Below are 26,127 nucleotides of genomic sequence, written 5' to 3'. Positions count from 1 at the left end.
TATATTTAAGGTATACAGTATGATCTTGTAAGATTCATGTGTATAGTAAAATGGTTACTACAGTGGAAAAAATTGATATTTATCATCTCACATATTTACTTCTTCTTTTCCCTTGTGGCAAGAACAGCTATAATCTACTCATTTAGCAAAGTCCTAAGTACATACACTATTAACTATAGTCCTCATATTGTACATTAGACATTTAGACTTGTTTATCCTACATATTTGCTGCTTTGTATCTCGTTTTAATATAAAACAGAATTCAGCTGTAAAAGAGAGTGTGTGTGTGTGTGTGTGTGTGTGTATTGGGAGTTGGATATACTTAAGTGATGATGAAGTTATAAATCCCTTATTTTATTTTATTTATTTTTTTTTAGGTGCTGGTGAATCTGGGAAAAGTACAATTGTGAAGCAGATGAAGTAAGTAGATTTAAAATATTAAATTCTTTTTTATGTACAAGTGTGCCCTTCTATCAAAGGAAGTAAGTGTTCTTTTTTTCCTTTCATCTCGTTAGAATTATCCATGAAGCTGGTTATTCAGAAGAGGAATGTAAACAGTACAAAGCAGTGGTCTACAGTAACACCATCCAGTCAATCATTGCTATCATTAGGGCCATGGGGAGGTTGAAGATAGACTTTGGTGACTCAGCTCGGGCGGTAAGTTATAAATGTGTTGGAGCAGGCCTGATGAGTAAAAAGGGTAACTTGCATAATGATCCCATGCTATATCACATAGGCTTGCCACCTTCAGGACTGTTTTATAAAAGCAGTCAAAGTGATAGAAGTGAGTGAAGTGAGTCAGGAGTTTTATAAGTGAGTGAAATAAGAATATACAGGATTATATAATCTTCCCTTTATAGCTATACTTTTCTTATCTATCACATGATTTGGACAACTCAATAATTACTACAATATTTTCTGTATAATATATACAGAAATATATAACATGTTTATATCAGGTACCCTTGTATCCCTGTAATAATTTTTAGTAGTTAGTACTGAGTGAACTGCTTACACTGGCACTCTTCAAAATCTGTTTTTGTAATTTGGGATACTGAAATGATCTTGTTATTTGTATCTGTGCCCAGATGAAAAAGTGATCTAATTTCGAATAATGAAAACAGTATAAAGATTTGCCTATCTTTGGAATAGGAAAATACTGGCTATTAAAAAACATGTACCAGAATTTTAGAGCTAAAGAGGACCTTTGGAGAAAATCAAGTTCCACCCCTTAATTTTACCTGTAAAGAATCTGGAACCCAGGAAATACATGATAGATTACCACACAGTTAATGGTAACCAGGCCACTATGCCTGTGCTTCCTTATTTGGTCCAGTAACTTGTTTTCTGTTTGATTGGAAGCAGCCCTGGTCTAATAGGACACTTTCTTTTTCTTCTTTTCCTCCAGCCCCGTTTGATTGCTTTATCTGTTTGTTTCAAGTTTTTTATTTGTATATATAATTCATACTTCACCGGTTCTTTTTGTAATAATTCACGTAAAATTTGACCTGACCAGAAGCCTTTAACTGAAAACCTAGGTTAATTTTTAGTACAATATAGATGTATTATTATATTATTACTACTGTTGATTTTTATAGTTCCTTTGAATTTTTGTGTACTCAATATGTATGTGCGTGCTGTCTCCCTGCTAAGAATATGACGAATTGGTGTATAGAGAATATAATTTTTTTCTTTCTTTTTTTTTAAGCACACAGGCTCAATTTATGCTTAATAGGAAAGAAAAATTAATGAAAGCAACATTAGGGAATATGCCTTGGAGAAATCTATAAAATAAACCTGTTTATTTTTATTAGTTACTTTAAGATTTTCTTATAAGTTACTGGGCCATAATAATTTACTAAGGTTTTTTTTTTTTTTTTTTTGTCTTTTTCCGTGTCCGGCAACGGATCACAACCCTCAGTGTTGCCCCCGTACCGGACCGGGGACCGGCAACGGGATCACAACCCTCGGGGTTGCTCCCGCGCCTCGCTCAGCCAGTGAGCAGGACCCGGTCTGTACGTGGGATCCGAACCCTCGGGCGGGAGCGCCGCCGTGCTTCCCAAGCAGCGCACCTATCCAGTGCGCCACCGGGCCGGCCCTTTACTAAGGTTTTTAAACAATGATTTAAAAGCATAGTGTGATTAAATTTTTCAAGTAGATTTCAAGATCATTTTAAATAATTTATGCATTTATTCATCAACAAGCACTTTCTGAACTCAAAAGTGTTGAATAAATAAATCTTAAATGTGTATTGCTGAGTGAATGGATAGTAGATAGGGCAAAAAAATGTTCAGGATATGATCAAATCTTGTTTCAGAAAAGACAGTTTAGAACAATGGTTGAATTATTTTTAAAAACAATCTTGAAGTCTACTTGGAAATGTTGATCAGTCACACTAAGAAGCTTTTTAATCTTTGTTTAAAAGAACTATATGGAAGGGAACCACCCTTAGATTAAGAAGGAATTAAAATTGTACTTTACACCAATTCTGATTACTGTAATTTAAACCTTTTATCAAATTCACGTGTACAGTATTCTGCTTTCAGGTCTTATATGTGGTTGTAAAAGAGAAAGGTTTTGTAGTTTCCATTTTAGGAAATAATGAAAGGTCAATACAAGCAGCTTTTTATGGAGTCTGTTTTCATATTTTTCTCTCAAGGAATGTCATTTTTTGCTTTAAAAAAAAAAAAGCAAAATATAACTTGGGCTTAGTTTCAGAACTGACTGGCTGACTGGTAATAACTACTCTCCCACCACAAGCTTTTCTTTTTTAAATCAGTTTTGCTTTGGAATGTATGTATGGGCCTGGTTTGCTCATTTTGTTTCACTAGTAGGACCCACTTTTTAGACTCTCTCTGGCTATATCCCAGTAACTGTTTTCTTCCTACCTTCAGACCATTACTTGTGTCTGCTTTAGCCGTCCACACAGATGTCTTTATGTTCTCACATTGCTTCTGATTGGCCTACTCTGTGATTTGTGTTGCCTTGCCTCTATGTAAGTTTTAAAATACTGCTAGGCTCTTGGATTGTGCTAAAGAATACAAAGAGGAATTAAACCTGGCCTGAACATGAGGAAGGGACATTTGAACTGAGTATTGAAACATGAGTAAGAGTTTTCTAGACAAAATCGAAGAAATAGCATTCTATGAATAGAAACAGTATAGGCAAAGGCAGTCTGAATATATTTCTATTTCTGGAGTATCAGTTCCTGAAATATTAGTCCTGAGTTGAAGGCAAACCAGATATTAATTCTGATAGCTACCAAAGATTTGCTTTCCAAAGAAAAGCCATATGAATAATCTTTTCTAGCAACTGTGCAACAATGTGTGTTTTCTCAGTCTCACCAACTTTGATATTATCATTTTAATTTTTAATAGCTTATGAATGTCTCTTCTTTTTATTTATTCTTATTTGTCTGATTTTTAGTGAGGTTGAGAATAGTTTTAGAACATTTTGTTCATTTGTATTTCTCCTGTGAATTCCTCATTCTTTACTCATTTCTGTTAAATTACTTGTTCTGTTCACATTGATTCTCTTTGAGTATTAGGAATATTAAGCCTTCAATATATACTGCAAGCATTTTTGCCCAGCATATTTATTTCACTTTTTTGAAATAGTACTTTTCATGCTACAGAACTGTTAAGTTTTTTGCAATTGATTCTTCTCTGTTTGTGTCTTGTTAGAAAGGGATTCTTCACCTTACAATTATTTTTCAAACTTCTATTTTTCTAGAATGCTTATAATTTTATTTTTTATATTTATCTCCTCATCCACCTGGAAATGTTATTTATGTTTGTTGCTATCATCTCTTGCCTTACAGCTGTTTATTAAATAATTAGTTCATTCCTCAGTTACTTGACAGTGCCACCCTAAGCATTAAATTGAGTGTTTCTGGACTCCATTGTTTTTTCCATTGATATAATCTTTTCCCCCCCCCAGATCAGTCACTAATTAAATTACTTCTCTAAGCTTGTTTCACCATAATAAAATGAAAGTAACAATGACATCTACCTTGTAGAGTTGTGAGAAGTAATGACAAAATGAATATCAAACATTTACTACATGCCTTAGTCATAATAGATGCCCCATAAGTGTTTATTGATGTTATTGTTATTTTTATAATTAGTATTATATTGGTATTATTATTCTTGTCAGAATCACATTATTTTGATTTCTGTTGCTTTCTAGGATTAACTGGTGTCTGGTAGGGTAAAATTACCTCATTCTGTTGTTTTTTTACCAAATATCAAGGCTATCTATCATTCATTTCTCTTGCAAATGAACTTGGCAATTAACTAATATTTGGCAGTTACCAGATTTGCAAAGCAGATTACACATTATTTAAAAGTAGGGGAAACAAAATTGTTTTTAAGGCTGGCATAGAGCAATCAAATTTTATACCTAATGTCTTTTTAAAACTTTCTCTGAATGAGGGTAGTCCATCTGTGTATGGTAATATATTAATAATTTTGGTTATAACATTCCTAATAATAATTTAAAGTTAGGCAAACATTCTTTGGGGACCTATTAGCATGTCTTAGGCATAGTTTGTTTAGGGCATTACTGCTCAAAATGTGGTCCATGAACCAGTGTGTGTCTACATGAATGTGTGCAAAATAAGTGCAGAAATGAAGGGTTAGGGTTTAGACAGATTTATAGCAATTGACAGAGTAATTTATATGTTAATTCTGATAGTTTTAAAAATATGGATTTAGTTTTTATACGTCATTTAATTTTGTTTTTCTAGTAATATTAGTTCTTAAATAGATAGAAAACAAATGAAAATAAAACAAAACACAAGACTGGTTTCTTGTCACAGATAGTTGGAGAATCACTTACTTGGAATACCTTAGGCTCTGAGGAACAGGAAACCTTACCTTGAATTGACTTAAACAACCTTCTTTTCTCCCCCAAGCCTCAGTATGCTCCAGCACAATGGCCACTTCTCTGTTTCAATAATTTTGTGATTTATTTTCATTACTCAGTCAGTCAGTTTTTGTGTGTCTGTCAGATTTGACAGATAGCTTTTGAGAAAGGTTATATCAATTTATCTTCCTAGCAGCAGTTTATGAGAGTGCTGGGAAGTCAAAACTTAGGAGTCTTATGTTTACAAAAAGCTTTGCTAACTTGTTAAACATCTTATATCAATTTAATTTGAATTTTCAATTTTTAGTTTAGTTGTACAGTTTTCCATATCATTACTGACCATACTTTTATTTCTCTGTATTTGTGGCTTGTGTCCTTTATTCATTTACCTGTGGGAGTCTTGGTGTTTTGATTATTTACTTGTTTGCATGTACATATGCATTAACCCTTTGCCCACTAATATACATGTTCTCTCATATTTTGCTTATTGCCTTTAATTTTATGGTAACATATTTTCTAAATTTTTAAAATTTTTTCTTGTATTTTTTCCATTACATTTAAATGTAGAACATCCTCTCTCAACCAAAGGTTTACCTATTCATGCTATTTTTAAAAGTTTTTTTAGAGGAGTAAATTTTAACACTTGTTTGTGTTTTGTTCTTTAATCCCTCTGAAAATTGTTTTATTGTATGAATGGAGTAAGGATCTACATTATTTTATTTCTCTTCAGATGGCTATCTGATTATCCACCGGTATTTTGAATAATTGTGTACTTTCCTACTGTTTTGTCTTGCCACCTTTATTATATAATATATTTAGATTTGGGATTTTTTTCTTATTGATCTACATTGATACCAGACTGTTCTGCTTATTGTAGGCTTTTAATATTCAAAACTTTCAGTCCTCTTTCCCAAGTCTTTTTCAAAATGTTCCTAGTTATTTTTACTTGTTATTTTTCCACATGAATGTTTGAATCATTTACAGTTGTATTCTAGTTTATGTTTGAGAACTAGATGAAGAAGCTTATGATTTTTTGTTGTTTTGATTCTGAGAAATATTGATGTATGTGGCAAAATATTATCTATCATTTGAAATATGTGTTTCTAGCACAGTATATTTCTACTTACCTCAATTCATTTATCAGTTATATTTCTCTGTTTTGACAACAGGTTCTATTGTCCATACAAAGAACACTAAAATGTCAGTATTTCTTCATTTAAATAATTTGAAAAACATATCTGTACACTTATAAGATTTGTAAATATATTCATAAGTTATATTTCCATAATACATGTAATGGTAATTTCCCTTGACATAAAGAAGCACATGCTTAACGCTAAATTGTGTTCACTGAAATTTAGTCAAAATGTTTGCTCACTGCAATTTAGTTAAAATTAACTTAAATTATTTTATTTTTAGTCTGTTTCCCTCTTTTAAGCAATCATATAGGAAAAAAGAATAATGACATATTTCCTTACCTCAAGTCATTTTTACTTTGATTACATTTGTATTTTTAGAGGAAATGTGTTTTACACTTGTGTATTTCTTTTTTAATTTTAACATTTATTTATACATATTTGTGGGGTACAGTGTGTTGTTTTAATATATACATATACTGTGCATTGATTCACTTCGGTAAGTAGCATAGCTTTGTACCTGTTAATCCGCAACTTCTCCTCCCCTCTAAGCCTCTCATAACTGTTATTCTACTTTCTACTTCTGTGAGAACCACATGTGAGTGATATCATGCAGTATTTGTCTTTCTGTGCCTGACTTACTTCACTTAACATGATGGTCTCCCATTCCATCCATGTTGCTGTAAATGACAGTATTTCATTATTTTTTAAATAGCTAAATAGTATTATTCCATTGTGTATATATGCCAGTTTTCTTATCTGTTCACTTGTTGATGGGCATTTAGGTTGATTCCATCTCTTGGCTGTTGTAAGTAGTGTTGCAGTGAACCTGGAGTGCAGGTGTCTCCAATATATTCATTTCATTTCCTTTGGGAATATACCCAGTACTGCGATTGCTGGGTCATAGGGTAATTCAATTTTTAGTTTTCTTTTTTTTTTTTTTTTTTTGTCTTTTTTCGTGTCCGGCAAAGGATCGCAACCCTCAGTGTCGCACCCGTACCGGACCGGGACCGGCAACGGGATCACAACCCTCGGTGTTGCGCCCGCACCTCGCTCAGCCAGTGAGTGGGAACCGGTCTGTATGTGGGATCTAAACCCTCGGCGGGAGCACCGCCACGCTCCCAAGCGGCGCACTGTAGCAGTGCGCCACCGGGCCGGCCCCTCAATTTTTAGTTTTCTGAGGAACCTCCATACTGTTTTCCACAATGGCTGTAACAGTTTACACTCCAACCAACAATGTAGGAGAGTTTCCTTTTCTCCGCATTCTCATCAGCATTTGTTATTTTCTCTCTTGTTGATAACAGCCATTCTAACCAGAGTAAGGTTATCTTACTTAAGGTTATATCTCACTGTGGTTTTGATTTGCATTTCCCTGATGATTAGTGCTGTTGAACATTTTTTCATGTGCCTGTTGGCCATTTGTATGTCTTCTTTTGAGAATTGTCTGTTTGGTTTCTTTGCCTATTTTTTAATTGGGTTATTTGTTTTTCTGCTGTTGAGTTTTTTGAGGTACTTACATATTATGAATAATAGCCCCTTGTCTGATGTTTAGTTTGCTATACTTTGTCCCATTCTGTAGGTTGTTTCTTGACTTGGTTGACTGTGTTTTTTGCTGTGCAGAAGAAGTTTTAGTTTGATGTAGTCCCCTTTGTGTATTTTTGCTTTATTTTCCTGTGCCATTGTAATCTTGTTCCAAGATACACTGCCAATTCCAATTTTTTGTAGCATTTTCCCTATGCTTTCTTGTAGTAGTCTCACAGTTTCGGGTCTTAAATTTAGATCTTTAATCCATTTTGAGTTGATTTTTGTGTATGGTGAGAGATAGGGGGTCTAGTTTCAGTCTTCTGCATGTCAATATCCAGTTTTCCCAGCACCATTTATTGAAGGGGCTGTCCTTTACCAAATGTATATTCTTGGCACTTTTGTTGAAAATCAGTTGACTGTAAGTGCATGGGTTTATATTGGGACTCTCTATTCTGTTCCATTGGTCTGTGTGTGTGTTTTTATACCAGTACCATGCTGTTTTGGTTACTATAACTTTACAGCATATTTTGAAGTCAGGAAGTGTGATGCTTTTGCTGTACGGGGTCTCTTTGTTACATTTCTTGTCAGTATCATGAATTGGTTTTTTGATTTTGTTGAATTGTCTCTCTGTATTCTTTTTCACCTGAATTTTCTTAAGATTTTTACTTTGAATTCCTTTTCTGGTAGTACAATGATTTCCTTTTCTTTGGGGTCTTTCATTGACATGTTGTGTTCCTTTAGTGGATTCATATTTTCTTGGTTATTTATGTTTCTTGTGTCCTTGCATTGATGTCTGTGCATATGGTGAAATGATTGCCTCTTCCAGCCTTTACAGAATGGCCTTCATAAACAGTCTTTTACCTGCAGTTTGTCTTAATGTGTTGGTTGACAAGGATGTGATGGTTTTGTTTCCACACAGAGGCAGTGGTTTAGTCTTTGGACAGGTTCTTCAGCTGTAGTCAACATTGCCACTAACTGTGGGTGTCTCAGTGCCCTAGGCTGTAGAAGTCTGAGGCTATGGTAATGGCAGTGGCATAGGTTGTTAAGGTGTTCATTGGCAAGGGCTTTTGGAATCCTTCTATTCTTGTTTTTCCCACAGTGGGGCAACTTGGTCAAGAGGATTCTTCTTGGTATTGGGTCTTCCCTGACCTACAAGCATTTACAGTGGTGCTAGGTTCCAGGTGCAGGTCCTTGGAGCAGCTGTGGAGTTGGGATCCTGGGCTCAGTGTCTTATAAACCTATTGTGGCACCTGGGTCTTGGGGTGCAGGTTCACTCTGTGGTAGGGTTACATGTCAGTTGCCCACAGTGCCAGGGTCTGTGCCTCTGAGTGCCCCCAGGCAGCTCAGGCTCTGTGGGCCAGGTTACAGCTGTTACTCTGACCCTGAGCACAGCACTGGCCTGATTTGGTAGAAGGATTGCTCTGGAGATTTGGGCCTGGGGAGTAGAGTATGGCTGCAATTCTGGAACCAGAGCAAATGTGGCTCAGTTGTCACTTGATTCTTAAGGGATGAGGTACCTTATAGTGGTGCCTTTAGCCCCTGGAACTATGGAACTTGGCAGTATCTCAGTCTCTGTGAGGTCAGGTGCAGCAGCTGCAAGAACCCAGAATGGGGGGGGGAGGCGGTTAGTGCGCTGCAGCTGTTGTTTAGGCCTTCGGGGGTAGAGAGCAACACAGTGCCGACTTCACTCACAGGGAAGGGGTGTTTCAGCAGCTCAGTGTCTAGGGGAAATAGTTCAGCTTCAGGGAAGCAGAGTATTAGAGCTTTTTGGCCCCTAGGGTAGGGCATCTCAGCTCAGCCACTGCTCTTTTTCCCAAGGAGGCAAGGTACTACATCTCCTCAGCCTGGGCATGCATAGCTGCTCAGCTCCACCAAGCAGCTTCTTAGCCAGACAACTTATCAGCCAAACAACTTCTCAGCCAAGATAGCAGTTACCCACAGGATGATGTGCCCCTTCAGCTCCGTCCCAGAGGATGGGGCCCAGCCATGACTGGGAGCGATAGTTAAAGATTCACCAAGAGGGAGTGTGCAGCTTCTCAGATTCAATTCAAGCCTGAGGGGATGGGGCACAGCTGCAACTGGGAGGGATGGGTGGAGCAGCTCCCCCCCCCAAGGCAGTGTGTAACAGCTACTCTCAGGTGGCTTGGGGTAGTCAGTTCAGTGGTAGCTTAGTCTCTGGGATAAAAGGGCATCAACTCACCCCCAGGGTAAGACACCCTCTAGCAACAGTTTCAATTCCAAGATAACACAGTAGCCATGCCAGCCTCAGCATGCTGAGCACAGTGTCTGCTCCTCTGGGGGAGTACAACTGTGTTGCCTCCAGGCAGTTCCTTCCGCTGGTCTTAGTGCCTGTGAGGACTGCCATGGTCCCCAGTGGTGAGGACAGTAGGTGTCCAAGGTGTTGATGAGGGCTGCTAAGTTCCTCTCACTTACATTTTTTCCTGCAAGGAGAAGTTCCTCCTGGTTCCCTGCTGCTTCTGTCAGAGAGATGGGGTGGTGGAGGCTGGGTGTTCTTTATGTGGCTTTTCTGAGTTTCTGTGCTCACTAGCATTTTCTGTTACTTTATCGATGTGTTCCAGTGCTTTCCTTTAGTTATTTTCATCCAAGTGTAGTTGTTTATCCATTGTTTAGTCTGTCATTGTGGGAGAGAAGAGCAGTAGAGTCCTCCTTTGCATAATTCTTGATAACAACTCACATTTATGTATTTCTTAATGCAACTCTTTAACACCTGAAATGGGCAGCATGAGCCATGGAGTGATGAATCCACTTAAGTTCTTAGGGTTTCATTAAAGGCACAATAACTGATAAGTGCTATATAGCTGTCTTGAATTTATAAGAATGATAATGCATGCTATAAAATGTGGTAGATTAAATATATGAGAAGTTTTCATTGTATGTGATGTTCAGTATTGCTGGCTAATGTTATTAATGAAACAATTAAGCTAAGCCATCGAAATAGGATTTCCATACATGTGTCAGTCATGACATCAATATATTATTGCTATGGCTAAAAATTCAAAGGTCTCACTATTTTTTAACGTTCCTTTATCATATTATTTAGTGTCTGTCTTGTAAGGGCTTTCTTTCTGATGTTTTTTATCTAAACTCTTAATCTCATTCATAAATTCTGTCTGCGTATATCACAATAAATGGTCATCTATCCTTTGCTTAAAAACCTCCATCTCTCACTCCCCCTCCCTTTTTTGTTTTATAGATGGCTGTGATTGTTAAAAAGTGTTCCTCTTATTGAGTTGAAATCTGATGTCTTTGCCCTAAGAATGCTCCTTTTTCTGCACTGTGCCTAAACAGGAAGTCAGCTCTTTCTCACCTTTTATGATCCTTAATATGTCAGAAGATAGTCATCATGGCCCCTCAGTCTTTTCTCTATCTTGGGCAGACTCTTCTGAATTCTCATAAAGTAGATGACAGCTTCAAATAAAATGTGCTGTTACTAAATAACTACAGATTGCTAGGTGTTCCCTGACCATTACTGGGGAAAGAGGGCCTATTATGTGTCTCTTGACCCAATGGAGTCTCATTGCTCCTTTCCAAGTTCCCAAAACACACAATTATATGCACTGGAATTTGCATTCTCTAAATCATTTTATTTTCATTTAGTTCTCAGTAATTTTAAAACATTTTAACTTGGCTACCTACATCCAAGGATTTTTTTATTGCTACTCTAAAATAATTGCCTGGCAAAATAACATTTTCTTTTTAACACCATGAAAGAATTCCTGTAAACTGCTTTATTAACTTGTAGCCGTCTTGACCAAACTCTGGTCTTCTCTTCAATAATCACTATACTTTTTCTACCCCTTGACACTGTTTGGTAAATTCACGTTTATATTGTGTGTTCTGAAGTAGTTTTGTTTTACATAAATCTTGCAGTCATTCCATGGCAAGATAAAATCATTGCATCATTCTGCAGTTTTTAAATTTATTATGTTTTAAACAATGGCTACTTACTAATTGATTTACTAATTTACATGAGTGAGTGACTGATTAGCCATGAAACTTTAAATACATGGCTTAATCTGTCCGTGCTTTGGGTTTTTTGAATGCAAAACAAAACATTAGGTAAAATAATTTCTACAATGCCTTCCTGCTCAAATTTATTACCTGAAAGCTCATCTATGGACATCTGAATGCCCTGCTAATGACATGGAGGGGAAATATTCCAATTAGTTTTTCAAGAAGAAGAGGCTATTTTACATTTTGTGAAGAAGAGACTTTTTTTTTTTTTTCCTTTTTGTCTTTTTTCGTGTCCGGCAACGGATCGCAACCCTCAGTGTTGCACCCGTACCGAACCGGGACCGGCAACGGGATCGCAACCCTCGGTGTTGCTCCCACACCTCGCTCAGCCAGTGAGCGGGAACCGGTCTGTATGTGGGATCCGAACCCTCGGCGGGAGCGCCACCGCGCTCCCAAGCGGCACACTGTAGCAGTGCGCCACTGGGCCGGCCCAAGAAGAGACTTTTAAAAAAAATAAATTTTATCATGTATATTTCAGGTTTACAACTTGATGTTATAGGATACATATAGATAGATTAAAATGGTTACTATAGTTGTATTAGTCCGTTTATTTTGCTTATAACAGAATACCTGAAACTGGGTAATTTATAAAGAAATAAAATGTATTTTTTACAGTTTTGGAGGCTGGGGTGTTCACAGTCCAAAGGATGTATCTGGGCAGGGCCTTCTTGGTGGTGACTTTCTTTTTTTTTTTTTTTGTCATTTTTTTTTGTGACCGGTAAGGGGATGCAACCCTTGGCTTGGTGTCACCCGCACCGCGCTCAGACAGTGAGCTCACCAGCCATCCTTATATAGGATGCAAACCCACGGTGGGAGCGCCACTGCGTTCTCAAGCGTTGCACTCTCCTGAGTGCACCACGGGGCCTGCCCTTGGTAGTGACTTTCTAAAGCAACAGAGGTTATCACATATGAGGGGCAAGAGCAAGAGAGTGGCAAGAGCAAGAACCTTCACACTTGCTCTCCTTTTAAAGCCATCAGATGCATGCCCATTACTAATGAATCAGTGGATTCATGAGGGTACAGTCCTCACAATCTAATCACCTCTTAAAGGCCCCACCTTCCAAATACCATCATTGGATTTTCCATTCTCTTAACACTGTTACAATGGGGGTCAAGTTTCCAACCCATGAATTTTGAGTGATACATTTAACTCACAGCAATAGTGAAACATTAACATATCCATCATCTCATATAAATTACCTTTTTTTGTAACAAGAGCAGCTAGAATCTATTTAACAAAGATTCCTAATACAGTACAATTTTGTTACCTATAGTCCTCATGTTGTGCATTAGATTTCTAGACTTGTTCATCCTACATATCTGCTACTGTGTATCCTTTGAGCTGTATCTCCTCATTTCCTCCTCTACCTCCTCTCCTAGGCCCCCTCCCCGTGACCCCAAGCCCCTGGTAACAACTATTTTATTCTGTCTGTATATTTGACCTCCCCTGTAGTGACCCCCGGACCTGGAGGACATTATGCTAAGTGAAATAAGCCAGACACAGAAAAATATCGCATGATCTCACTTACATATAAGTGACATTTTTGAATGCCACAAAGAGAATGCAGTTTATAAATACATCTTCCAAAAGTTTCTTCTGTTTTTTCTTCAGGCTTCTTTCTAGAAAATTTGAAGAGAATGTGATATTATGACCCATACTGTAGGGCATTATTAGTCTTTTCTGTCAAAAAATTTTATTGAAATTGAATAAAGATATAATGAAAGCTCATTTAAAAACCTACGTAAGTGAAAAGTACTTATGTTTGATAAATAAAAATAGTCAAATTTAGAAATTTCTCATGTGTAGGCAATTATTAGGAAAATCAAATACTTTTTTACTGGAATTAGGTTAAGAATGACTTGAAACCATGGTATTTGTGATTTGTGAAAGATACAGTGCACATGTTGCCTGCTTGCATGCATTTCTCTTGTGATTTACTAAAAAGGGAAACATATGCTTGAATAATATGTTCCCATGCTGAGAGACTTAATTATTTTTCATGACGGGTTCCAGCTGAAGAGAAGCTGTTTCACAGGTTGGCCACAGGATGAATTTATATTGTCTGCTAATACTGTTAGCCTTTCTCTACACCTTATAACGTGTGCTATCACTTTATAACCATCTACTACAGTACTTTGGAAGAATGCCCCTTGAGAGTAACTAGGAGTTGTCCATCCAGTTAATAAGAAGCTGTATGTCTCATGCTAAAAACAATTTCCGTGAAGGTAGCAACTTCACAACTGTCCTTTTTTTTTTTTTTTTTTTTACCTGGGGACTTGAGTTATATTATCTAATATGGTGGCTACTACCCACATATGGATATTGAGTACTTAAAATGTGTCTAGTCTGAATTGAAGTGTGCTATATGTATAAAATATAACAGATTTCAAATCTTACTGTAAAAGAATATGAAATATCTCAGTAATTTTATATCGATTACATGTCAAAACGATATTACTTTTACATTTATATATAGATTAAGTTAGGAATATTGTTAAAATTAATTTCACCTGGCTCTTTTTTTTTTTTTTAATGCAGCTATTTAGAAAACTGAGATTACATTAGTTACTCACATTATATTTCTCTTGGACCGGGCTGGTCAAGAGTGGTTGATTACTTGTGGATCAGAGTAACTGTAAAATTTAGGCAAAATTTAATCATATGTACAGTATTCCTTTATTTAGAAATTTTTGCATGCCATCTTCTATATACGTCTTGAGTATTTCTTACTCCAGAGTTGTGCTCATTTTGGTTTCTATGCCTGGATTAGCAAACACCTGCTCCCGACTCCTGCCGCATTAATTTTAATGTATATATACCTTAAGGTCTCCTGACAATCTCAGACCATGGTGTACAGCTATTCTTGCTTACTGCACATTGATTTCTTCCTTCTCTGAACTTATTTTGCATCTACAAAGTATATCAGAAAGCTAACAATTAGGTTCTACCTTAAAATTATCTTTAAAGATGTTATGTGTTTCTTATATTAGAAGCATTTTGAAGAGGGAGGAATAAGACTCAGATTCTTCTATTTTCTGAAAAATGATCATCTTCAGTACACTACAAACTGTCAGTGAATAGTTGGATAATGTATCCTTCATGAGCTGTAACTTTAGTCATTCTTCCCGCTTCCTAGTGCCTTACTGGATATTAATAATAGACTTATGATTTATGATTATGCTCTTCTGGCTAAGCCAAGTTTTTAAGTGGTACTTTAAAGAAAGAAAAGTTATGTATGACACTTCTAAAAATCATAAAGGAAATTTACTATTGCATTTAAAAAAATCTATAGTGCCCCCTTTTTCTCTAATGTACTTTTTTCTGTAATGTCTTCCTTTATACTTTTTTAAAAAATGGTTTTTGAATGTTCAGGATGATGCTCGACAACTCTTTGTGCTTGCTGGAGCAGCTGAAGAAGGCTTTATGACTGCAGAACTTGCTGGAGTTATAAAGAGATTATGGAAAGATAGTGGTGTACAAGCCTGTTTCAACAGATCCCGAGAGTACCAGCTTAATGATTCTGCAGCATAGTAAGTAATCATAACTTCAGAACTAAACTATCATGAATAATTACTCACTAGTCAAATATACCTCCAAGTCAATGTTATTGCTGAATTAGCTGATGCATTCTTCTACAATTCAGGATATTCAGGCTGACAGCATTTTAAAATTTTCTCTGTCTTTTCTGTGTGTTGGTAGATAAGCAATACTGTTATTTTCTATGTGTTCAATAGTATTTCAAGGGACTCATGTTTTTGTAACTCTAATTGAAACATGCAAAATGGGACTGTTTCCAGTATGTTTCCAAGAAAGTAATTGGAACTTCCCAAAATTCATTCTCAATTTGGGTGTATCTCTAGTTTACTCAGAGCTAGCCAAAGGAGAGGGTATCTGATTTGGGTTCTTTTCATTATTATACTAATGGTAGCTGAGAAGAGTTACTTTTTCAATGACAGTCACCATAAGTAGGGACTTTTTGAAGGGGTGTATGGGGATACAAAGATATTTTCTTACTAAGTAAAATAGCTCTCTACACTGGAAAATCTTCAATTGTCTGTGCTCTGTTGCATTAGACACTGTTTACAGGTATTTAAGTACAGTTTTTTGAAAGAAAGATTTGCCCTCATTTTCTAGGTAGTGACCCCAGAAAGTTTACAAAGCAAGTTGTGATAAAAGCTAACCAGGGAGCTTTCTGTTTGGTGATCTCTACATAGAATAAAAAACAAATTAAGTATTTGTTTCCATAATTTGGCACATATACACAAAAATGTCAGATATGATATGTGTAGCATTAATTGGTCTTTAAAACATGTGCACTCATTTTACTTTCTAGTATTGTTCCATTTTCTTGACAGTTATTGGCTCTTAGGGACACAAGTAAGAACTAGATAATAGATGACAGGTATTGGAACATTTAGGTAAATGCATGCACTTTGCCACAAAGAAAAACCAACAAATGGGGTATGGTTCCTGAGGACCTAATTATCTTATTATAATACATCATTTGCTGAATGTCAGAGTACTCAGTATGGGTTGCATGATTTAGTATGAGTGAATAAATAATACACATCATTGTATCACCCATAGCAGTCTTGATAATCCTGTATTTCTTAATCTGTTTTAATATTTTATACTTATATAAACATATATATTATTATGTATATTGTTTATATATGTATGCACATATTCTTGTTGAATATATAGCCCATCTCTCCAACTGGTATCATCACTTTTACAAGGAAATAGTCTTTGACCAACTAAGTAGGTCCTTGCTTCCCAGTTATAGGTACTTATTATGTGATGTACTATTCCTTCAGATTTACAATTATTTTGGGGTTATTTGATTTATATTTATGTTGTTACTGTTGATTATTTTCTCTGTCACTACACTGTAAATTCAATAATGTCTGTTTTTGCCTAACGTTGTATTCCCATAGCCTGACACATAGTCATCACTCAGCATGATCTTGTTTAATAATAAGTGAATTAATAAAACAGATTTCACAGAGACTAGAAGACAAATTAGAAAAATTACTTAAGAGGAAGAACACAACTGTTAAATGATAATATTTGCTTTGGCATCACCAGTAAGAAGATTGATCTGAATTGAGCCCAACAAAAGGAGATATTTCAGTAGTTAAGGAGTGCTACTTGGGGATGATAGGTCGAAGTCGTTTGCCTCACCATATAGGGGGACTTTCAGATCCCCTATGTCTCTTGAGCAAGATCCTCCTGTGCACCCTACTTGAACATGCATTGAGAAAAATGTGTTGCTTTGGCATTCCGTTATTTTATTTATAATTCTGACTGCAAGATAGCAATAATGCAGCTGTTTTTCAAGGATGAAGAATGCCACAGAAACCTTTTTCTTCGTAGTGCTTAGAGGGCATCTTGATTTCTGAGTTCTTGACTGGAGATGGTGGGATGCTGCCAAGTTGCTCATTGGGACTGTCTAATTACCAGTTTACACTTTAAACTCATGATCATTTGAAACAATTGGAGTTTTTTACACTGCCTGTATTTTTTTGCCTTGTTGAAATATAAATGTGCATTATTTATAGAAACTGTTAGAACTATCTATAGCATTTTTAAGCAAAGAAATGGATCTTTTAATAATGAGAGCACCTTTAAATAAGAGTAGCTCACTATTTTAAAGGGGCAGTTAGTAAAATCTTACTATGGCTTCTTTTGTTTGTTAAGCCAGATTTTTTCTACAATAAAGTATAACATTATATTTGTGGAATTAAAAGCACAGATAAAGTACTGGGGAATTATCACTAATGTGATAATAAGATTCTGTTAAATTCAGTAAATACAATATATGTAACCCAAATTGTCATCTCTCCTCGTGTTCTAGTGTCAACACAGCATACATATGCTTGACTGTCTAAAATATTTTTGTTACTAATTCAGTGTTTGAATAGTTTTCCAACTCTGTTCCTGACAAATCAAGCATTTATTGAGCTCCTTTTGTTTGCAAGACCACATTCTAAATGGCTAAGCATCAGTTTCAGAGGATAATACCAATTTAAAGTTGCAATAGTTGGTGCCCCTCTGTACATAGATTTATTTTCCAAGTTTCTATCCTGAACTATTATAGTATCACAAAGCACTGCAGTGATATGCCCCCACGTTCAGCTCACCTTAGAATTCTTTCCAGACTTCTCATTAAAGGTCATACATGTCCTGCGAGTGGGCTTACTCTCCAAGAAGCAAGACATGACTGTTCCTGTCTCCAGACTGATTTACAGCTTCTTCTGATGGGAATGACATTCCCTTTTTTCAGTTCCATTATTCACATGTCTGTGTTTCTAAGAATTACAATTGTCGTTATCCATGAATTCTTCTTTAATCACCTAGGTCTGTGTTAATCTCTTCATACCTGTACTTTCTGTGAATTACTGACTTTACCATATGACTTGACAAAATATTTTACTCTCTTACATTGCATGGCATGATACCACTACACTGTTATATCACAACATGTTCGGCATTATTGGCACACTATTAGATGAGTGGCTAAAATTGAAGGAGAGCAGTAAAATGCAGAATAAATGAGCATGGGCTGTATTTTCCTGTGTGGGTAAATACTGGTTGAAAAGAAATATCTCATTTGGGCTTTGGCCAGAGGTCTCCTCACTACTTGTTCCAAAATTAAGACTTTAAAAATCTTCAACAAAAGAATGATGTCTGGAACATAAACACAGTACTACATCAAAAGAGTGTAATAAATAATTTTAAGAAAGAAACTCATGGTGTGCATTAGTTTTTAAAAATAATTTTAAAAGGTTATTATTTTCTTTCCTTCGAATTACTGTCCTCAAAAAACAAAGTACACATTTTAAAAATACCAAAAGAGGCTTGTGGCCTGGAGAAGTATAAACATTTTTATTTCAGTGGGAATTATGTAAGATAGAATTTGAATTGGTTGTCCAATATTATTGCACAGAAATTTTGAGACTTCTGGTGACTTCATAATATTGCATGCATTGAGAAATATGTTTTTATTTGTTTTAGATTATTTTTATTGGCTATATTTACTATTAGCATGTTGTGTTGTTTATTTTTTCAGCTATTTGAATGACTTGGACAGAATAGCACAACCAAATTATATCCCAACTCAACAAGATGTTCTCAGAACTAGAGTGAAAACAACTGGAATTGTTGAAACCCATTTTACTTTCAAAGATCTTCATTTTAAGTGAGTAGCTTTGAAACATGTAATTTATAAATTTAGATATAAAAGACATTGCTTTTGTAATAAAAGGTACAATGATAAAAGCTGACATTTTAACAGTTGGAAATTACAGTTGGAAAACACTTTTCTCAGATGATTGCACAAACGAATTTTGGGGTGACAGTGGGCAAAAAGGCATTCTTAGAAAGACTATTTTTGATTTAAGAAAAATTGCCAGCCAAATTTTGCTTATAGTTTTTTGCCTATAGTTTTGTAGTGATTTAAACAAAATAGTTTTTGGCTTTTATTTCAGAAAACACTGCTATAATATAGTGTATTTTAGAAATGTGTTGCCATCCATTTTTAGATAAAAAAGAGATAAAGTTTTTTGATGGGTTATATGCTTATTTATGAAAATGGTAAAAAGGATACCTTTTTAAAATTTTTTCACAACTATTTTTATTCATACTGAACCGATGTTTGCGCTGTATCATGATGAGAAGTGTTCATTTAATTTAAAGTGTACTGAATATTAACTTCCTGAGATCTGAGCAGAGAAGGACTGACGTGTTGCCTTTAGAAATAGAAGGGATTCTGGAGTTCGTTTTCTCCATTTCCCTCATTTAATGGGAAACCAGGCTCAGAGAAGTTCAGTAAAACATTATTCACATTTAGAGAACTGTATTTCTCTTTTTCCAATAAATAACAATTTTGAAGGTATGAAAAAAACTGTTGGACTTAAACATAATGAGATATTTCAGTTTACAGATTCTTGTTTTATCTTTCCAGCTTTCCTGGCTGCAGTTGCTTTAATCTGTTTTTCCTTTCCAGATCATCTGCTACCTGATTTTAAGGTGCCATGACTTGCTTGTTCTAAATGCTCCACTTATTAATTCTGTTATCCACCTGATCGAATATTGTGCATTGTTATTCGTCATTTCTGTTCACCTTATTAAAAAAGAGGTTGTATATCCTATGTAAAAGTATATACATGAGTAAGGTAATTTAACATCACAGGATTTACTACTGAAACAAAACTGTGTTTTTATAGAAATCCCAGACCACTGTAGTGTTACTTGATCTTAAAAAATACTGATTAAAATAATATTTACAGATATTCCTTTTTTCTCCCTTTAATTTTATTTTTTTAGCATGTTGAAGCTAAATAAAGGAGCTTGCAGAAGTTCTTTTTTTAAAAACTCCTAGTTTCTCATAATTCAAATTCATTTGAAATGTCACAATTCCTAAGTGCCAGTTGAGTATGCAGCAGGAGGAACACTGAACACAAAGCCCTTGAACAGCTTGCGAGGCCCTTGTAAGGGGCAGTGCCTAATAATATCAACGTCATACGTTATATTACATCATTCACGCTATATTAAAACCCATGCGTTCCCTACACCATGTGAATATTCACTAATAAATGTTCTTGGAAATAAAAATTTTAAAATGCTAGATAGAATTAAATGAGTAGTAGATTTGTAGTTTTTTCGTTTTCATTTTTCTTAGTTTAACAGGTAGGTCTTTTTTGTATTTTAAACCAACAAGATCAAAATTGATTTTAAGGCATATTGCAACTGGGGTCAGTCAGGGGTGTCCTTCAGATCACACCTGCAGAGCTTTATACACATGTTGACTTAAATTGAACACACTCCAGTTGTTCCTAGAGAAAATTCGATTAGAAAAGGCATTTATGAGATATTTATTCTTTATGAAAATTTTTATGATTTTTATACTCTATACTTCTCCAAGTTTTAATTTTTTAAATACTAAAAGGGATTAGGTAAGTGATTTGTTATCAATGATTTGTGATTTTTTTTTTAGATTAGGTTTAGTGGAGGTTTTTGGTTTCTTTGCAGAAATTAAACTTCACAATACTGTGTCTATATTCCCTTAACTTTTACCCTACTACATCCCCACTATACCAAAGAAGTAGAGTAAAAAAAAGACGAAGATAAACAAAAGCAACAAACTGTAACCAGTCTGAATTTGTCAAGAAGTAATGTATATACATTTGGTTTGCAAATGGAGTATTGCAATATTGTTATTAAAATTAATTTTTCTCTTTTACTTTGATTAAAAATGTCATGATTCAAGATAATCATTGTAAATAAGCCTTTCATATGAATTAAGGATTAGACTATGCTTCAGTTAACTCTAATGTTTTGAAACGGTAATGATAATAAAGCTAAAGCAGAATTTCTAAAAGCATCTTAAATAAAAGGTTCCTACTCAGAGATAAAAAAACAAATAATTATTAGTTTACCTGATAAACTCACTATTATATGTTGTGAGCACGGTGAAATATATTCAGCTAACTCTGATTGTTTCCATAAGTATTTTAAATATAATATATTTGTTACTACCATTTTTCACTAATTTGTCAGTGGTTCTTGTAATTGAATTTTCCAGACAACTAAAATTTAATTTCCATGGCCACTCCCCCCCAAAAAACTCAAATGTTGCCCTGCTTTCTTAAATGAATATATAGATCATAATTAGTTATCTGGCAATATTAATGTTATGCTTTAATACTAAAATACAATAATTTTTCATGGTTTTGCATATGCTTTTAGTTTTTTTCTGTTTCATTCTTTTTTAAGCCCTCGGGGGACATTTTTTGCTGCTGGCATTGAAATCATTTACCTTCTTTTATTATTATTACTTCTAGAATATTAGATAACCAGACTCAGTACTCTGATTTTGAATAATGTGATATGTCTGATATAGGAACTGTTTTCACTTTTGTCTTAAAACTGGGAAGTGATTATAATTACAAGAAAATTCACTGTTAGAATGAGACTTTAAAATTTGTTTGTTTTTTAAACCTAGTGGACCTTAGATTCTTATTTTTTTGTTTTTTGGTGTACCTTATTTTAAAAACCATGTTCTAAAGCAAACTGATATCATTATGTTCAGGTAATGGCTATTTCTACCCAATATAGTCTGAGGAGAAAGTGCATGGAGTTGAGACTAGCAAAAGGACTCTAAACCTAGGCTCCCCCTATTAAGTAGCTGGGCAAACTTGGTTAAGACTCTCTTAACAGAGAGACTATTACAGTCTTGTCCTTTGTCAGAGGCTTAAAGATAGAGTGGAGCTATTTCCCATAAGAAAACAATGTTGTAAAGGTGAGAACTCTGTAAATGGTGAGAAACAGCAATAGCGAATGTTAAATCAATTACTGGTACTTAAGGCACTCTGACTATATAAAATTCACTTTTAACTTTGGTTATATGCACTCTTAAACATTTACTTCCAGACCATACTTTTCGCTTCCAACCTGGGTTTTTCAAAGTTATTTCAAAATTCAGCAAGTACTGGAATTCAGTAAAGTTGACTCTCTCCATGATCCTTCCAGGAAGTCCATTTATCTTATTACTCCATTTATAGGCTCATTGGGTGAGGCAGAACCTCACAGGATGTATATAGTTACTGTTTTCATTTGCTTACTTAAAGATAAACATAGGTTTGTCAGGAACTTCAGATAAACTATCTTATTTTAGAGTTGAAATTTGTTAAATTACTATCATTTCTAACAGTCGGTTCCAACTTTGCTTTTTATATGTTAAATGAAACCAGACGAATGAGGGCAGAAATGCATTTAGAATCATTCTGCTGAAAATTCTTGAGTGTGGTCATCATTTTGTAGTTCTGTGTGCATTTTGTGTTGTAATTCTTTATGTTATTTTAACTGCTGAGTAAAATTTCAGTTCCATTTTTTTTGTGTGTGTATGATTGCTCTTAACAAATTCAAAGTGAGGCAATAGGGCATTATAATTTAAGAATTTATATTGTCATCTCCATCACTAGGCATTATGGCCAGTGTCTATGTGGATTATTTTGCTTCAATTAAAGAATCAGAGTTGTATTTTACTATGATATTTTTTGCCAGATACAAAGCATCCCTTCTATATAAAATTATCATAAAACAAATTTCTATTCTTTTTCTATAGTAATATAAATGTGTAATAGATTTTGGAGTACGGTGTCCCATTTATGAGTTTGTTATCCATATATGGTCAGCTAGCTGTGTACTAATCAATCTTGGTCACAGTGATATTAGATGACAGTCTAGGGTAAGTCAGCACATCTCAGGATCTCTGGCATTCCCTTCCACCTCACTCTCCAAAAAAGCCTCTTGGAAAACTCAAATTCATTCCCTATTTGATGCTAGTCAAAAGTCTCATCTTTTCATATGAAAGAGAACATAATATATTTTTTTGTTGTGGGGTGGTATTTTTGGTGTTTATTCTTTGAAAAATAGAAGTTTAGAATTTAAAGAACAGTATAAAGTAATTAAGATGTTTCTAATGTGTGCATGGAACAATGAATAGTGCTCTGTTCTTTTTTAACTACCCTTTAATGAAATATGAAAGTGGTGATAAAAATTAGAGTTTCTTCTGCTTGATAGTATCTTCACGTAGCTCTCTCTAAATGCTAGTAAATTGTTAAGCACAGTCTGGTCATTTATAGTATCAGTTAAGTAATTTTTGCTTCCATCTGGTAATACTGATGCACACCATAGTTTGAGAACCACTGGCTTACACCATATGTTCTTTGTTTGTTAACAGTATATGAACAGCCCTCATTCATTTATAGTTCATAATTTAAACAAATTGAAGAGATTTCTTCTGTATTTAAATAATTTGATTATCCAATTAAAGCTCTTTTATATTTAACAAACCCACAACATAACTGGTAGATCTAGATCTTGAACATGGCAAAGTTAGTCCATTATTTTTTCAAAGTGTTTGAAAATATTCTGTATTCATCTATCCAATAAGTGTTTATGAAGTACTAGCAGTGTGTCCACTGTTTGGGACATAAAGAAAAGGAAAAGAAACAAAGTGTCTTTACATTCTTGGCGGAGAATAGGGTTAAGGTGGAGGAGATGAAATAACTATTTAATATTAAGGGATGATAATTGCTGTACAGAAAAATAGAATATATAGAAAATATATATGTATATAAAATTATGGTAGAAGAACATATTCATTTCCTAGGAGTGCTGTAACAAATTACCACAAACGGGGTGCATAAACCAGTAGAAATGTATCCTCTCTTAGTTCTGGAGGTTAGAAGCTGAGATGGGTGTGTTAGCAAGGCCATGCTCCATCTGAAGGCTCAGAAGAGCATCCTTCCTTGCCTCTTCCTAGCTTCTGGTGGTCGCTGGCAGTTCATAGTGTTACTTGGCTTGTAGCTGTGTTACTCCAGTCTCTACCTCTGTTGTCGCATGTCTTTCTACCCTGTGTGTGAGGGGTTCCTTTTTCTTAATTGGTAATTCCTCAGTATCTCTTTTCACTCTCATTTTGTGATAAACAGCAAGGAGAAACTAGGCTGCAGTTTTCCACGCTTTGCTTGCAAATCTCCTCAGCCAAATATCCAAGTTCATTGCTTACAAGTTCTACCTTCCACCCCACATTGGGACACAGTTCAGCCATCTGTTTGCCACTTTGTAACAAGGATTACCTTACCTCTACTGCCTAATAACATGTTTTTCATTTCCTTCTGAGTCCTCATTAAAAGCACCTTTAACATTCTGTTCATGACAATATATGTATTTTCTAAGACAAGAGAAGCTTTTCTACTGTTTGCTTCCATCTGAGCTCTTACCAGAATTGCCTTTAATGTCCATTATTCTACCATGCATCTCTTCAAGGTGATCTAGATCTTTTTCTGTCAAGTGCTTTAGTATTCTTCCAGCTTCCACCCTTTACCCAGTTCCAAAGCCACTTCCACATTTTTAGGTATGTATTAGAGTAGCACCTGACTCTTGGTATAAAATTTATGTCAGTCGGTATTCTACAGACAAAGAGAACCAGTAGGTTGTGTTTGTTTCAAGGAATTGGTTTATGTGATTGTGGAGGCTCACAAATCTGAAGTTGGTAGGGCAGGCCAGCAGGCTTAGACATGAGAGTTATTGAGGTCTTGAGGAAGAATTCATCTTCTGGGAAACCTCCGTTTTAGTTCTTAAAGTCTTTTGACTATCTGAATGAGGCCTGTCCACATTATTGAAGACGGTCTTCATTACTTAAAGCCAGTTGATTATAGGTGTTAACCACATCTATAAAATACTTTACAGCAGCACCTGATCTAAGTGCTTGCTTAAATAACTGGTGTGATAGCCTGGCCAAGTTGATGCACAAAACTAACCATCACAGAGACAAAATGTGGGATGGAGTGAGTTGGGTTATTTTATATTGAATGGACAGGGAATATGTGACATATGATCAGAGAAATTATCTTTTTCATGAAGTTATTTTTAAATTTTGTTTCTAGGCAGTTTAACAAATGGTTACCCAATTCATATCATTTTATTTTCTTTTATTCTTGTTTGATCTTTATTACCAGCTGTCCTTTTTGTATCCTAATTATTTTGGTTTATTATGTGATGGACCCATTTTGTTATATAGCATTCTTAAATTTAATGAACAGGTTACTAGCTAAACCAAAAGAAAGAAGGCCACTCGAATGATGATAAAAGTAGCAATACAAGTTGATGTACTCAGATTTGGTTTATAGGCCAATATTGCTCTGTAGGGAAAATTCTTTTTGCCTGGGAATTAAATAGGGACTATTTTAATTAGTGCACTGTCTAGATAAATGGAGCCTTTAAAAATGTACTGGTTCCTATAGTGTTTCCATTACATAAGTGGTAATTTCTAGGTTGCCTGATGTAGTCTAAGCGAATTTCAGCTTTTGCTTAACTTTATATACTCTTGGTTTAAGAAAAAAGAGGAAAAGACCATTATCTTTATATTTTTTGTGTGTGTTACTACCCCATCCACTAACCTACAATGGTTCACAATTGTATATTGTGTAAAAATAACGTTTTTTCACTCTAAATTATAAAGCTATTCAGTAGGGCCATCCATTTATTTTATATTTCAGTCCCCTCATTTTTTTCTCTATACCATGGTTTTATTTTTTAATTTAGACAAGCCTGTTTGCCCCTATCTGAATTTGATTTAATTGCTCTGCATTATTTTTTTTCTTTTTAGCCTGGAATGGTTTCTTCTTTTCCTCAGAGTCCTGCTTATTGACTGAGAGAAATGAGTATTTTGTAGTAGGAAGGGAGCCATGTCCTGTGACTGTGGCACATTGAATGTCTACTCTGATCTCTGCACTCTCCAGTTTCTTCATGGGACTACTCAGTTTTACTAGCACAAAGCGCTTCTATTTGTATTTGCTTTAATGTTCTAAGTGTTCTCATGTTAATGAATGTCTTGTTTTCTGAGGGTGTTTTTTGGTTCTACTTTTGTTTTAGAGATACCCTCTCTTCAATCAAAACTTTGAAAAACCAAGCAGACATTTTTTCCCTTTGAGAAAAGCAATTTGTGACATTGTTTTCCTCCCATGAAGTCCTTTTCTCCTTTCTTCCCATCCCACA

General features: G+C 35.1%; 1 protein-coding gene across 1 annotated transcript in view; it reads left to right on the top strand.

The window, feature by feature from the left end:
* The first annotated feature begins 360 nt into the window (after nucleotides 1-360).
* GNAI1 (guanine nucleotide binding protein (G protein), alpha inhibiting activity polypeptide 1) overlaps nucleotides 361-26,127 on the top strand; it is a 33,386-nt gene continuing 7,619 nt past the window's right edge. The window contains exons 1-4 of the mRNA XM_008570007.1: nucleotides 361-420; nucleotides 516-657; nucleotides 14,935-15,092; nucleotides 18,635-18,763. Of these exons, the coding sequence (XP_008568229.1) occupies nucleotides 416-420; nucleotides 516-657; nucleotides 14,935-15,092; nucleotides 18,635-18,763 (434 nt within the window). The 5' untranslated portion in view covers nucleotides 361-415. The remainder of the gene's footprint in view (nucleotides 421-515; nucleotides 658-14,934; nucleotides 15,093-18,634; nucleotides 18,764-26,127) is intronic.

This window comes from Galeopterus variegatus, unplaced genomic scaffold (genome assembly GCF_000696425.1).
Source record: "Galeopterus variegatus unplaced genomic scaffold, G_variegatus-3.0.2 Scaffold30, whole genome shotgun sequence".
Classification (NCBI taxonomy): Eukaryota; Metazoa; Chordata; class Mammalia; order Dermoptera; family Cynocephalidae; genus Galeopterus; species Galeopterus variegatus.
This window is presented reverse-complemented; position numbering and strand designations above follow the sequence as displayed.